Source organism: Trichoderma virens (assembly GCF_000170995.1).
Source record: "Trichoderma virens Gv29-8 chromosome Unknown TRIVIscaffold_83, whole genome shotgun sequence".
In the NCBI taxonomy this organism is placed as follows: Eukaryota; Fungi; Ascomycota; class Sordariomycetes; order Hypocreales; family Hypocreaceae; genus Trichoderma; species Trichoderma virens.
The window spans coordinates 746,666-762,011 of NW_014013666.1; the positions used below are offsets into that span (position 1 = coordinate 746,666).

The 15,346-nt window shown below is 54.9% G+C and overlaps 5 protein-coding genes across 5 annotated transcripts; 4 read left to right on the forward strand and 1 right to left on the reverse strand.

The window, feature by feature from the left end:
- Positions 1-3,411: 3,411 nt before the first annotated feature.
- Positions 3,412-4,677, forward strand: TRIVIDRAFT_58301 (uncharacterized protein; the record flags this gene model as incomplete). The annotated part of the gene is made up of 1 exon (XM_014098343.1): positions 3,412-4,677. The coding sequence occupies one exon, from the start codon at positions 3,412-3,414 to the stop codon at positions 4,675-4,677; it is 1,266 nt and encodes a 421-aa protein (XP_013953818.1).
- A 553-nt stretch (positions 4,678-5,230) lies between these two features.
- TRIVIDRAFT_224843 (uncharacterized protein) lies at positions 5,231-5,670 on the reverse strand (the record flags this gene model as incomplete). The annotated part of the gene is made up of 3 exons (XM_014098344.1): positions 5,231-5,247; positions 5,305-5,448; positions 5,622-5,670. 3 exons carry the CDS (start codon positions 5,668-5,670, stop codon positions 5,231-5,233), a joined length of 210 nt encoding a protein of 69 aa, XP_013953819.1.
- Positions 5,671-5,881: 211 nt separating this feature from the next.
- Positions 5,882-7,110, forward strand: TRIVIDRAFT_76984 (uncharacterized protein; the record flags this gene model as incomplete). The annotated part of the gene is made up of 3 exons (XM_014098345.1): positions 5,882-6,324; positions 6,379-6,540; positions 6,599-7,110. The coding sequence occupies 3 exons, from the start codon at positions 5,977-5,979 to the stop codon at positions 7,043-7,045; spliced, it is 957 nt and encodes a 318-aa protein (XP_013953820.1).
- Positions 7,111-10,493: 3,383 nt separating this feature from the next.
- TRIVIDRAFT_171968 (uncharacterized protein) lies at positions 10,494-13,623 on the forward strand (the record flags this gene model as incomplete). The annotated part of the gene is made up of 1 exon (XM_014098346.1): positions 10,494-13,623. A coding segment is annotated over one exon (2,775 nt), but the record flags the coding sequence as incomplete, so codon positions are not given.
- Positions 13,624-14,385: 762 nt separating this feature from the next.
- On the forward strand, positions 14,386-15,345 carry TRIVIDRAFT_46187 (uncharacterized protein; the record flags this gene model as incomplete). The annotated part of the gene is made up of 3 exons (XM_014098347.1): positions 14,386-14,691; positions 14,734-15,042; positions 15,106-15,345. 3 exons carry the CDS (start codon positions 14,386-14,388, stop codon positions 15,343-15,345), a joined length of 855 nt encoding a protein of 284 aa, XP_013953822.1.
- Between the last annotated feature and the right edge of the window lies 1 nt (position 15,346).

Sequence of the window (15,346 nt, forward strand, 5' to 3'; positions counted from 1 at the left end):
AGTAGCACGTTCAATGCGTCCAAGCCCGCATAAATGCGAAATCAAATGAGAAGAAATCACATCAAGGGCTGACGGCATGTTCGTGTGCTTGGAGCTCCATAGATTGCTTCTTGCCGGCCACCCATTGGCCCAGCTGGAGCCTTGGAATCAGCCGCTTGGATGACGGCGGATCCCAGGAAGAGCCAAGAGTTTGATGAACTGGACTAGAGCTGCAGCCAACCAAATGAGCCAAGCGGCCTGCTGCACGGGCCTCCAATTTAGAGAATCCGTTAATACCACACAATGCTGCGAGCAATCGGGCGAGACAAAGGCAGCGAAATCACAGCACAGACGGCTATGAACGCGGGGAAACGCATGGCTGCTCCACACATCCCCAGCGGGTTGCTGCGCTCGCGAGAGAAGTCGCACGCAGATTGGCAGCTAATCGAAGGGCTAGCAGTAGGACTAGCAGTAGCTGTAATGAATAGTAATAGTACGAATAGTGGTAAAAGCTAGCAGATAGCAGACGCCGGAGATGCAAAAAAAGACAAACAAGAAACACAAGAGAAGAAACAGGGTCCAGACGCCACGGTGAGATTGCGAAATTGGGCAATCGATATAGCTCCAGAAAGATGCATAAAGGTGTGGCGGGAGCAGGACGGGGCTGGCTGAAAAGACCCAAGAAATGCCGAGATAAGACGGGCGGCCTGGGCTAGAGTGCATTGGATCAAAATTGATTTCAATGCGGCAACCGGGGGAACTTTTTTCGTTGTTTCCTTGTGCTTGTCAAGCAAGATAGTGAGCTCCAAGCCACCAAAGACCGGTGTGACGTCTGGTTGACCTCGCCATTCAGTTGCGTGCTGGACTGGACTGGAGCTGGAGCCGCAGCCCGCCTCTTGATCCTCCACCTCCCAAGCCCTCCCCTACTTATCTTAGTACTTTATCCATCTCTCGTCCTGTGCTGTCTCTGCTACTGTACTCGTACATGCAGTCTTCATCTCCAAATCAAATCACCTGCCGCGCTGACTCAAGTGCATGAAGTCCGCCGTCGATCAGATGCAACAGGCTCGCTAATGGCACAGATACGAATCGAGTCTCCACACAGACGTCGGTCAGAGCCAAGAAATTCCCGCGCCGCAGCCTTGCACTCGTACCTGGACGCTTAAAGCAAACGGCATCCCCAAGTCGACTCGAATTGCACGGGCCGAACAAGAGACTGAGAGCGCCAGCAAGCAATATACGGAGTACGGAGAGAGGCTTACGGACGGACCTTGTCACGCCGTGGCATCGCCGCTGCATCGTTGCATCAACGCGCACACCACCGTGTGTGATTGGCACCTTCGTCTCACCTCTTCGCTTTCACGGCGCCTGGGTGTTTTGGCTGCCAATCCGACACGCAGCTGGGGTCCATGCTGGCTGTTGGATGACTGTGATGGGTGATCCAACGTTGCTGAAAACAACGGAAATCTGACACGGAGCCGACGACTTGCAGCAGTTGAAACGTTGAAACACTCTCTACCCTGTGCCACTTGGGGTTTGGCACCATTCTTCAACAACCAACTGGTCTGGTCTCGGATGATACGTCACCTCGCTTCATTGGTCTTCTAGGACGTGTTTCTTTCTACAGTACGAGGGCTTGCGCAGCTGGAAGCGATAGCACGAGCACCGTACATTCTCGTACTACTACTACTATACTAGCACCGCGCCACTGAATCCGGGGAATTTTGAACAGAAGCGAACGGCAGGGAGCATTGAACCCGGGCGAAGAGTGGCAAATCGCAAGGCGAAATAACAAGGGAGCAACGAGACGCTTTCACAGTTGCGACAGACAGTATTACGAGCACCAGGGACTTGCACGAGAGTACGACTGACAGGCAGCTGCCAAATCCAGCCTTTTTGCGCACGTCTGCTTCCGCATCCAGCTTGCGATCGCGTCTGCACAGACGACATACGAGGCCCAGGTAAAGTAACTCGCGCACCGCGAATCCAGCGTGCACACAGCACAGCAGAGGGCGCGCGACAGCATCTGGCACCGGCTTGTTTCAGAGACAGGACCAGGGACCAATCTGCAGTCCGACGGATCGGGGGATAACAAGGCACAGCGCCAACGAGACAAAATAAACGCTCCGGTTCGTTTCGTTCGACTTGGCCCGTTTGGTTTACCGGGCGCTTGCCGGCGCAAAAAGGGCAGATTTCCACTCGTGCGCCGGAACCGACAGCCCTTGTCCCGCGGTCTCAGAATCGTTCTAGAAGACGGACTCAGCGCCCCTAGAGGGAATCGCCGGCGCTGGTGAGCCCTTCTTGACAGGACCTGCGCAGCACCGCGGCAGCGCTGATTGGCCCGCGCTGCAGGACGGCAAGGCCGTTTGCGGAGCCCGCATGCATGGGAGTGGCAGCCCGGGCAATAAAACTCTGAAGTCAAGGCGAGACAGACGACTCGAAACACGGCCTCGAGTCGGGGGGCACGCGCTGAACCCTGACGCTCAACTGTCCGGGACTGAGTGCGGCCTTTTGCCAAGGAGGAGGAGGAGCAGCAGCAGCAGCAGCACAGCAGCGTCTCTGCCCCTGGCCGGCGCCACAGCGGGCGAAACCCCTTTGGACTGCAGCAGAACAGGGGCCCAATTGCGGAACCTCCAGGGCATCGAGTCGTGGCATTGACGGCACGGCCATTGAGAACATTGAGCACTGTACGGCTGCCGTCGCCTCTGCCGCTCCACGACACCAGCTCGACGAGGTAACACTGTGTGTGCTCGACTCGACTCGTCTCCCCCCCCCCCCGTTCATCCACAGCATCAATTGATACTCGTACCTGCTACACCCCCATACGCGACGCTGGAGCCCTCCAAGGCCCCGGGCTTGGGCCCACCGGGGACTCCCACCATGTCCGACTACAGCGCCATCTTCCTCTACTCCAGTACGCTGGGCGCGCTGCCCCTCGACACCACCAGCTTTGCCAGGGCCGCGCGACGAGAAAAACAGCACGCCCGGCGCCCCAATTCGACGTCGGACGCTCTGCATTCTGTCCCAGCGCGACACTCGCGCAGCTCCAGCAGCCACTCGCAACTGTCCAACTCCAGCTCCAGCGCCCTTGGCCCCGCCGCCAGCGCCTCCGTGGGGCCCGACAGTTTGCGGCTCAGCCCAGCAGCCTCAGCGGCCAGCGCCAGCGCCAACACCAAGAAAAGCACAAGCACCAGCACCAGCACCAGCGCCAGCGCTCCTCCAGCTTCAGCTTCGTCGACCTGGACTCCTCCCAACCCTCTTTCTCCCTCTCTCCCTCATCCTCCGGGCCAGTCCAGCTCTACCGGCAGCAGGGCTTCCAGGACTCTCTCCCGCCTGCATCGCGCCAGGCTCAGCGGCAGCGCAGCCACTGTCGTCGATGCCGCCGGTAGAAATGCAAACGCCCAGTCGCCGCCAGAACAGGACCTCAAACAAATGACGGGCCTTCCTACCAACCGCGCCGAGTCCATCTCGTCCGCCAGCGGCCACACGCCGGCCTCGTCGCGCACAATCCTCTCGACCGAACCTTCAGCCACCGATGGTCTGCCCGCCTCGCGGCCCTTTGTCCAGCGCAATGGCCGCACCTTTCTCAACGATCACACGCTCGCCTACCCGCTGCCTTCGGACCTCACCGAGTTGCACAGGCAGGTGCTGCGGACAATGCTGCTGATCCAGGTCATTGGCGCTCCCGTGCTGTCGCCGGACCTGATCAAGAAGCCTCCCCAGCGCGTCCTCGAGATTGGTTGCGGGTCCGGCTTCTGGAGTGTCATGTGCCACCACTACTTCAATAAACGCGGCCACAGCGGCCTCTCCTTCACCGGCATCGACATTGCGCCGCTGGCCCCCGACAACAGCTCCAGCACCGCCGACGATACCATGAAGCCAAGCCCCGATATGCAGTGGAAGTTTGTCCAGCACGACTTGCGCCAGATGCCTTGGCCAATCCCCTCTGAGGAGTACGATCTGGTCATGGTCAAGGACGTAAGCTATGCCGTAACCAACAAGATGATGCAGCCATTCATCGAGGAGTGTGTCCGCATGGTCAAACCAGGCGGAACCTTTGAGATGTGGGAGTCGGACCACGTCATTCGAAGTCTGCGACCCCATATTCCCACGTCCACTGTCTCGGCAGAAGACGCCGAGGAGCAAGCCGCCGCCGCTAGTCTCGGCGCCTATGTCATTAACCCGCAAACACCGCTCTCCGTACCCTCAAACAACTACATTGTCGAATACAACTCCTGGTTGACGCGCGCGCTTGAGAAGCTCGACATCAACCCTCTACCGTGCACCGTCATTGGCCCAACCCTGCTGCAGGAATACGAAACCTTGGCTGACGTTCGTTGCCGAAGAATAGCCCTTCCTCTTAGCGAATTCCGCTGGGAAAAGGAGGGCATCGGCGGTGTCATCACCACCGACAGCAAGCCAGATGCCAAGGGCAAGGAGACGGCGACATCAAAGTTGGACAAGAAGACGTTGACGGCGGGGCAGATTGCGCTGCGTCAGACGGCTTTGCTAACTCAGGTGCAGGAGATGCAAGCTCTGGAACCCATCCTGCGAGACGTCAGCGGGAAGAGCCAGGACGAGTTGGACATGTGGCTGACCAAAATGATGAGCGATCTAATGGACGAGAGCGGCACGTCGCTGGGGGAATGTCTCGAGTTTGGCGCTTGGTATGCAAAGAAGAAGAAGGTGTCTGCGTGAAAGAATGAAACAAGGTCACCGATTATCTTTTTTAGATAACTTTTCCGGCTTGATACTTTTTATACTCCTTTTTTTTTTATTGTTTTTGGGCGGTGAAAAAGAATATTTCGGGATCAGATATGATTCTACATTTGATTTGCATCTATGGCTGCGACTTCGGGAAGGATTCTCTTGTTTTATATTATATACGGCCCCGCAACGCCTTACTTTTATTCTTACAACATATTCCCGTTTGAACCAAAAAAGTCATTTATACTGCTTATATCCTATATCCTTGCATCTCTTGGTTGTTTCACTCACGCATCGCTGTCATATCGTTTTCTCAATGCTCGATATCGTTTCAAGTAGTACCTATTATATACCCCCCGCCAGTGGAGGAAGTCTGATTAGCAAGTGGACGTGCTGAGGATGGCATGTATATGGTGTTATTCTTGGTTTTCTTTGTAAATGGATGTTACGTAGATTGCATTCGATGTTGTGCGGCTGTGTATATTCTTCATAATACATGTGCTCATCTTCGGCGCCTTGTCGGGACGATTTTGGGGGGAAAATCTTACAGAGCTTCAATTTCTACAGAAATAGTTGTCAATTTTGGCTGCTGTGATAGTAATTTAATTGTAAAAGTACCTTTCTTTACGTATTCGGCCTGCTTGATGCCCGCGCGAATCTTGTCCTCGTCTCTCTCGGCGGCACGAGACATGAAGGCTTTGTGCAGACGGGGGCGGAAGTAGCCGTAACCAAGAGGATATTCGCGGCCGAGGAATAAGAGTTCTAATAGATATTGTTAGCCATTGAGTTTCTGATTGTGAGTTCTCAGTTCTTGCGAAAATTGGAGATGAGACGCGATTGTTTGTTGTGAGATTGCTTGGATACGGGAATAGCCTCGGTAAATTTGGCGGGAAATAGACACTCAATCGATGTCCTAAGAGAGACGCGATGCATACCTTTGTATATGGCAATGACTTGCCTCCTCAGCTCGGCATTGGGACGCATTATGGCTTTATCTCATGCTTCACCTAAGAAACAGAAACAGCTTCAAGCTCAGTGAAGCTCAAGAAACAATGTCATCACCGCCCCGCCACCTTCTCGACGGAGCTAAATTCCCCAGCTCTGGCGCTTCGGCCTATCACAGCGCATCTCCATGCGGCTGACCACACACCACCTTTTTCGTCGTCGTGAGCTTGCATTTCATCTTCCTTCCATGTTTACTACTCATCCCCATCTCTCTCGAAATACGCCACCGATTCGCGCAATTGAAGCATCTCTTATATAACTAGACACCTCCTTCACACAGAGACGATGCCGCGCATCCCTCCAGCACTGCAAGTCTTTCCCACGCTCACCCGCTTCGCAATTCGTCCTCGGCGGCTTGCAGAGGTCCCGATTGGAGGTCCTGCGAGCAGTGTCTCTGCCAAGGCGCTGCAGCAGAGCGCGATACATTTGTATCATGACCTGGGCGTGTTGGTGTTTGCGGGGTGTTCGGTGAGGGAAGTTCGGCGGATAGGAGATGTGCTGAAGGAGATTGTTGCGTTGGGGGGGCAGGGAGGATTGGTGACGAGGCTGGATGCATGGGAGGGTGAGGTTGTGAGGAGGCGGGAGAAGAGTGTTGAGGAGAAGGATTTGTATAAGTCTTTGGATGAGAAGAGGGTGAGTGATTTGTGTCGATGAATTGAGGGTGGACAAGGCTGACGGGGTTGATAGACTGGGATTATCAAGCCGACGGCATTACTACAGCTTGCCACTTCACGGTTTGAGAAGACATTCAAGGAGAGAATACCGGAGCTCAAGAGCGCAAAGGACATTGATATTCGAGAAACGCAAGTCATCCTACCGGCATCACCTCCGCCAAGAGGAATCATTAACGTACGATATACTCCCCGGGTTTCATTGTTTAGCTTACAGCTCACACAACGGGTAACAGAAAACAGTCGACGGCCCACGCCGACTCCCCATTGAGTCCTTCACCACAATGGGCGTCAACCGTGTCAGCGGCTTTACCATCGGCGAGACACGCTTCTTTACTGTCGGCTCGAACAACTACGTAGGCGGAGCAAGAGTAGACTACATGATGCTGAAATACGACGAAAAGAAGGACAGCAAGGACAAGAGCGCAAACGTCAGCGTAACGCCGTATTGGGGCCACGGAAAGCTTAAGCAGCGGAGGAGAGCCAGCGACGAGACACAGGGCGCCATCTTTGACGACGTCGTGAGCAAGGTGATGCAGCCGCTGTGGGACGTGGAGCGCAGTGTCTGGGCCACCAAGGCAGAAGAGCTGGCGAAGAAGGAGAAGAAGGAGGCAAGAAAAGGGGAGGCGATAATACCCAACCAAGGTCTGCTTGAGCGCTTGTACAAAGATAAAGAACAATAGCATGTACAATATGGTGGACGTTACGAGTTATGATGAGCATTGCCAAAAAAAATCACGCTGGACAAACAAACAGGGAGGGGAGACAGCATACTCGTAGTGGTTGTAGTGATGGCTTCACAAGGCGCCAAGCCAAGCATGGGGTGTAAACACCGCATATCGGCAGATAAGACCTGTCAATCCCCCTCCTCAATTGCCGCGCTTTCACGGGGCACAGATTTAGACACCAAAGTCGCGTGTTTGATGGAACCCCTCATCTGCGGCTTGGTATTGTCCTGAGAAGGCTATTGGCGGACGGCAGAGCAAGAGATGCCAAGTACTCTGTACTACCTCACAAGGTAGCAGTCCAACAGGCCGTTCCAGGATCTGGGATTTGGGGGAGGAGCCCCAAACTGCCGAACCCAACCGCGCCCTGGAGGTGACAGGAGCTATGTGTGTTGGTTGCGAGCTCCAAGAGATGCCGGCGCCGCTGCCGATACGGAGAGGATAGATAAGGTAGTGGCAGCTATAATGTAGTCGAAGTCAAGCGAAATGAAAGCTAGTAGTATATAGTAGAGGGCGAATGTCGCGGGAATAAAAAAGCTGCAGAGAGCTCGTCCAGATCGGAGCCGCAGCCCTTAATGCCGTCGTCTACCGGCTCAATGCGAATGACACCGGCCCACGATAGCTACCGGAGGTCACGCTGGCTGCAAGCCGCTCGTCCGCGTCTGAGAAGATGGCTAGGTCGACGACGATCAGTTTGAGGCAACGAGAACGAGGGTATCGCGGGGTATCGTGGCCCGAGGAGGGGCAGCTAGCCGACTCAACCCTGCTCTCAGCATGAATGGCATTGACGAGCACAGCATCCTTCGCTACGGCATGTCAAAAGAGGCGTTTCGTATTCTGCGCGAGCAAAGCAAAGTCAGCGGGTAGCCGTCTTGAGCAAGGTCGATGTCGATGAGGCTGTTGCGCTCTCTCCTTCTCTCTATCTTTGCTGCTCACCCCCGGCTTTTTCTCCATCTTGGCTGCCACCTCTCTCCACACAACAACCTCTCCAAGACTAGAGATTGCCGTCAGCTGGCTTGGTGTTTAGCGTTTCGGGCGGCTGAGAGGCTGGATCGGAGATTTCATCCCTTGGGCCACGATTACGTTAGCGGCCGTGCACCCAAGGGCCAAGTCAAGGCCAAGTCAAGGCCAAGTCAAGGCCAAGGAGCGGTCAGAAGAGGACAAGTGCATGGAGTCAGCCAGCAGCATGCAGTGACTCGCTCTGCGCTCTGCCGCTGCCTGTCATGAGGACTTGACCTCCTTTAGTGGGATTGAGGCATCGCTGGTGCAGCGGCAGTTCAGGGATACAGCATGGACGGAGTAGCATCGCTAGCAATTAGCAGCAAGCAGTACCAGGGCCGTGTCGGTGTGTTTCCGATGGACAAACCCCCCACTTTTCGTGATCGCTGCGAAAGCCGTTGAGAAAGAGTCTGTCGAGGAAATTGGAGGCTCCATCGGGCCAGAGATTTTCGTTGTTTTAGCGCTTAATTAAAATCGAAGAGAGAGGCTTGACTGGAGAGAGCAGCGTCATGGTGGTGGCAGTACTTGGCAGTATGTACCCCGTAGCGTGAGATTTAGCAGGTCCAACAGCCGATTTCTGTGCACTGAATTTTTTTTTTTTTTTGGCTCGCAAGAGTTACCAAGGTACATAAGCATCTGAAAGCGGGGGTCCCTTGAAACAGCGCTTGCACGTGCAAGCGGGATGATGTACCGAGTACCTGTACGAAAGCCGTCCTTTCGAAACACGGAGCGCGTGCCCATCAGTTTTTTCCTTGTGCCGATGGTGATTGGCCTCTTGGATGTGATTGCAGCACGAGACGAGCGAATTGCGGCTTATACGACCAGGGGAGTGGTCTCTAGCAATCTAGCAACTGCTGTTTTGGTTCATTCTGCGGCGCTGATGCACATTGCCGCTTATCTGACAGATACACAGCTTTTACTACTTCGCTTGTCATTCCACTCTTCACTTACACAGACAACTTGAGCTGCCAACATGCAAGTACCAACAACATGGCGACTGGGGTCCCCCCCTCGGAAGGGGCTGGCAGCGACGTCAGATCCCTTGCCGCTGGCCCTCCTTTCCGTGGTACGTACCGCCTGGCAAAAGCTTAACCCGCCCTAGCCACGCCGCCAGCCTATCGAGAGTTTTTCCGGCCAAGAACAGCCGACAGCCTCAATCCAAGTCCCGACGTGGCCATGGCAAACATCAGATTCAGCTGTGCGCTAAAATGGCTTGCCAGCAGGATCAGTTGCTGATGGCCCGCAGATCCGGCGGCTCCGGGGGCGTCGAGCGCTGAGGCAGCTGCTATATGTGGCCCTGAGTGGTCCTGAAGTCCACCGCTGCTGTTTGCACGTCCTCCTGCGGTCCGGAGCACTGTACAGTACCGGCGGTTTCAGGACGCTCAAGGCTTATACAATACGGCTTGTACAGTACTCGGGCGCGGGCTCAGGCTGGGGAGGTCACTCGGCGTCCCGGAGAGCTGCAAGGGATACACTAGAGGCCTATCGAGTTCCTCCCCCTGTCTACTTTAGTTGCCGCGCTTGCAGCGAGTTATGGCCAATTCTGCCGTGATCAATCCAGCTTAGCAGCCTTGCGAGTCGTCAGGTAATCCTCGTAAGCTGCACTCATGCTCTGCTCGCCAGCGTGGATTGCATTGTTAGGCACCTAATGCATGCTGCTACTCCCTTGGATATCACGGCAGAGCTCATTAGTACCTTAGTTCTGTCATGTGTCAGAAAACAATGCGGCGCCGCCAAAGGCTGGAGCGATGTACAGTACAGTCAGTACGTTGCTGACTTGTACCTTTGAACTGCGCTGGATTTGTACCCTTTCGCCGGCCCTAGCAATCGGACGCTACAACTCCTTCGCTAGCAGTACGAGTACCTCCTAATACTCCGTCAAAGTACCTAACCCAGCCCATCAGATGCCTCAATGCTAAATTGATCCAAGACATGTTTGCTTTCCAACGGCTCTGGAGGATTGCGTCAGCGTGAAAACAACATGCGTAAATCCGTCGCTTCGTTCCATCGCATTCGTCGCATTGCTTGCCCCCCCGTGCTTGTCGTCGCTGCAAAATAGGGGACGCCTCCCGCAAAATGTTGCTTGTGCTTTTTGCATGTGCCTCTGCCCTGTACTTGTACAGTACATCCGCTTGCCTGTGACGCTCTTGTTTCAATCCCCACATGCCCCCATTAGCGCGCTGTAGACGGTAGATCCAGGGCCCGCCCTAGCGCCTCCTGTGCCCTGGAAGCCCGCCCAAAGGCCCTAGAGCTCTGGCGCTGCAAGCCCTGCAACACGGCTGCTGCCCCCTCTACCACGCTCTAATATTCCCCGGTTCGTGGGTAGTCTTGCTTTTTCGTTTTTTCGCTTCCTCTACCACTTCCAGCAGCTTCTGTCTTGGGGGGTCAAATTCTCACTCCTTCGCCCCGAATTCCTCGCAACATACGACAAACTTCTCGACCAGCGCCCACCGACGGCACATTGTCCGGACCGAGCAAAAGTGCTTTTACTCTCGTTTCTCGAGCCGCAGACATACGCCACCGGCCTCTGGATGACGACGGCATCCTGCAATTAGCAGCCCTGTTTGTCAACCACTTGATCTTCTCCCCCACCAAAGAGGCAACAATCCTTCCCGCAATCCGACGCCAGCCCGCCGACCCAAGCACGCGCAGACTGAAGGAAAAGGAAGCAAACAATCCCCTTCCCGCTGCTGCTGGCCCTGGCCTCGAAACAGGTCTTCAGGGTTGCTCGGCAGTCAGTGGGGGGAGAGAAGCAGCCGCGCATGCCTCGCGCATCGGGATCGAGCAAGCGACAGTCAGGCGCCGGTCATCGCGACACCAAGGAGAATGGGCTCGTAGCCCCGGCAAAGCGAGTCACTGGCAGGAAGAGCCTCAATCCTCTCGAGGGCCCTGCGAGGCCGGCCGACCATGGCGCGGGCCACGCAGGGCCGCAGTTTGTGCTGCCCAACGGCGTCTCCAAGGCCGCCATCGACTTCCATGACCGCTCCGCCGATGCTCGTAGGGCTTCCGTCGGCAACTACTCTGAGACGTCCACGTCCGAGTCTTGCACTTCCCATATAGGTTCTGGCCCTGCCGCTGTCGACGGTGGCCATCGTCAGATCGACGTCAACGCCCTCAAGAACGCAGACGTCCACCGCGACTCGGGACCTATCGACATGGTGGCCACCGTCCTCAAGACGCTCCCTATGCAGGACACGCTCGCCATCCTCATCATCCTCATGCAACTCCCGACACTTTCTCTCTCCATCATCTACGGCATCTTTACCTGTCTGACCTTTGTTCCCCCCGTCACCACCAGCTCGGGCATCAACCTGAATTTTGCCGAAATTTTCGATGGCCACTCCACCATGCCCTCCCTCGTCACCGTTGTTTGCATGGACTTCTTCTTCCTCCTCGTCTGGCTGTTTCTGTGGCAGCCAATCCAGGATGCCATCTTGGATCTCGCCAAGCCCATCATCGCCATCACCCTCGGAGGCGGCACCACGTATAGGAACGGCGGCTCCCGCGGCCTCACCACCTGTTTCGTCTGGATCGTTGTCAACCATGTCATCCGCAGCACGAGAACCCACTGGTCTCGTCTTGCGAGGCACATCCCCGAGGACTGGCAGGTACCTTCTGCCCTGAGCAGCACGTTCGAGTCGACCTCTCTCATGCACGATAAGAGAAGTGCGTTTGCGTGGGTCCGAAGCGGATTGGCCATTCACATTCTCACCCAGGGGCTCGTTAAATACATCCGTGAGTGGTATTTGAGGAGGGAAAAGGCCAACGCGGCGGCCGGCCAGCATGATCCCGAGGCTGGGAAGCCTATAGCAACCATCTCCATCAACGGTGAGGTTGCCCACGACGCTGGCTTCAACACACCGGACACGGAGACTGGGTGTCCCCCGCAACCCGCTCCGCCCGCCTCCACCAACAAGAAAAGAAGAAAGCAAAGCACGCAAGTCAGGCTGCAGCAGCCGTTATGGGCAGCTCTGGCTAGCACAAAGATTGTTGTCATGAAGGAATACGAGTCGTCCCACGTGCCCTCGAAATCGCTTGGCGTCAACACGACTGACATTCACAACCTCGGAAACGCACCTTTTAACACACAGCCCAAACAGATATGGATCTCGTATATCGGTAGCGACGAAGTATGCTTTAACACAAGCGACTTTCCGGATTTAGATGACGAACCGCCACTTCCCACCACCGCCAACGGACACGCCATCACGCGGCCCGCTGGTGTCGATACATCCAAGCCCTTTTACGTCAAAGTGAACAATGCATTCTGGCAACCTACACGCATCTTTCCCGTTGTCGAAGCAGACGATGGCGGTCGAGGGGGTACCCGTTGGACAGGAGACATTTATGGCCTCCGCCCGTCATCCAAATACGTCTGTGAGTTTGTGGACATTAGGACTGACAAGGTTGTCTTTTCCACAAGCATCCGGACCATCAAGGAACCCGCGCGAGAGAATAGCAACGTACCCGTCGCCGTATCCGGCTCTCAGCAGTCGCTGCAACCCGATTCCCCCGCCACCACTCTGAGCATCTCCATTGCGGCCGCAGAAGTCAGGCTCAACGATGAGAAGAATCGCCTCAAGACGTGGCGGAAAGAATGGAAATCGAGAATCAATGCTCTCAAGAAGGAGAATGAGCTTACGGACAACCAACTGGCCTCGGCCGGCCACAGCGATGACAAGTATAGACAAAAGATCCGCCAGCAGGAGACCCAAAAAGCACAGGCCGAACGCGATACGGAAACCCAAGCCGAACAACTCAAGAAGTTTGACGGGTCTCCAGAACTGGCCGAGAACAAGAAGAGGATGGAGCGTTCCTACTCGAACGAGAAGAAGCTCTATGATTTGGCTCAAAAGAGTTTCCGCGAGTACAAGGCAAAGCTGGAGAGCGAGGTCCAGTCCAAGGACAATGAGAAGAGCAATCTCAACACCAAGCGCAACAAGATCGCTACCCGCATTGCCAAGGTCGAAAACGAGCTCGCCAACATCACCGATGCAAACAACCGGGGCCTTAACGAGGTGGAACGTCGAAATCGCGAACGTGCAGGCTGGCAGGAGCAGATTGTCAACTCGGACAAGTCGTTTAACGATCAACTCACGCAGAGCTATACATCCAATAATATGAAGGCTGAGCATCTCCGCAGTCTCCAGAACGATCTGCAGACAGTTCGAAGCTTCATGAGCCAGGCCAACGGCTTGCCTGTTGACATGGCCTCACTCGAGTCTGCTGCCGTCGCCGGTCACGTTCCCTTTCAGTCACCGCAACTACAGCAACAGCAGTTGCCGCCGCAAACTCCTTGGAATCCCAACCCAGCTGCTCCCGCGCATTTCCCATCGAGCATGAATTACTGGGGAGCGCCAAACGGCGACAACAACCACTCCTCCACGTCTCTCTCTTTGGCGCCCCCTGGCTTAGCAGCCTGGCAATCCCCGCCCATGACCTCTTTCGAGCTGCGCGGTGCCAAATCACGAGGTCGCAGTTCTAGTATGCTTAGCGACGTCAGCGGTTTCACCCAGCCGAGCGATGAGGAGCCCCGTTCTCCCGTCGGCATGGGCATTTCACGACGCCCCATGTACACGAAGCGGTTCGGTATTCATGACAGCAGACGGAGCACAGGTAGTGGCGGTAGTGGCGGTAGTGGCAGCATGGGCGATCCGTCCAGCCCGGCTTGATTGGCATTTCTTCTTTTCTTGTCCATTGTATGTATGCTTGTGAATCTGAGGGCTAAAGGTTGTCAACGGCGCTACGTGGTTTAGCAGCGTTTTTCCCGCTGTGGGATCAAGCGAGCTGACCAGTGTGCTGGAAGCGATGAGTATGTAGTTTGGCATAGTCGCCTTTGGTTTGATGAATGAAGCAGCGCTTTGCAGAACCTGTGTGTCCCCTGCCGTCTCCAGTGATGTAATTGTGGCTTTTTAAAAAGAGCATCTAGCATGGATTATGACTTGTCTATTCTGAAACGATTGGTCCGTCTGAGCTAGACGGGCAGCTGTTGGTGTGTATTATTCCATGGCAAGGCTCGGCCAACAAGAATTAATCTAGGCTGCCTGGAGCACTGCCGTGTGTACATGCAGGGCGGTTACACAAGTCCTAGGAGGAGTAAGTCAGCCAATCAATATATCTCGCAGGCCGCTTCGTATATCTGAGGGGGATGTGAATGGATGTTGATCTGGTCAGGTGCTTTGACATTATGGCTGCGTGCATATGAGGAGAAAGTGATGTGCGTCCGACGTAAGTCTTTTCTTTTTATCCTCTCTTTTCTCTTCTTCCTCTTTTATCTAGCTGCTTCATGGTTTGCCTTGATGATGACTTTCTGTTCTCCTTGCAATCGTGTGTTCAAGGATGAGGCCGCGCTGTCGATGCATTTACGAGACAACAAAGTGCATCAAGACGACCCAGCTGAAGCAATGGATGAGTCCACCTGGAAGTGCGTGCGCTGCGATACCGATTTCGACTCGCAGGAAGATCTGAGACTGCATATCCTGTCATCCGAACGGCATTTTGCATGCATGGAATGTATGGAAGCCGGAGAGTGGCAGGATTTCTTGACCAGGAGGGCGTTGAAGAGTCATATCTGGGGAAAACACCGACAAGGCGCAAAACAGGGAGTTGAGAAGCCTAACAATACGAAGCGGAATACCAAGGAGGAGAATACGGTTCCGACGGGTGTGCGAGATACGCCGTTGGACGGATTCTTCACTTCGTTTGCGGGATTCGCGTATGATCCCCATCGGTCGCCGGAAGCTTCGTGGAAGACGTTGCGGAAATTCAAGGCCTGGAGGAATGGACCTGGTTTGAGGAGCCCTGAGGAGGACGATGCGTGGGCGCAATACCAGCGGGCGCTGGCGAGGGAGGTTGAGATGTGGTTTGGTGATGAGACGGATTTGACGGCGTGGCGAACTCTTTGCAAGGCGGTGGGGAAGGTTGATCCGCCTTATGATATTCGGAAGTGCAAAGGGGTATGTCTCCGTACTTTTGCCTTTTTTTTTTTTAAGACGAATGGCTGATGTTAAGCATGACAGATTCTTCGAAACACGCATGTCAATATCGTCGACCTGATTGCCTGGGGCAGAAACGGGGGAGACGAGAACGATGGCGAAAAGGTCAGAGTGTTCAAGTCTGTTGAGGAGCTGAGCAAATATACTGTGAAGCATAAGAAGGTGTTTACAAAACAGGAGTTGATGCAGTACAATGGAGGGAATGTGGTGCTAAAGCATCTCCTGAGAGTCATATTCTCGAAAGGACGACGTTGGATGTTGTGAG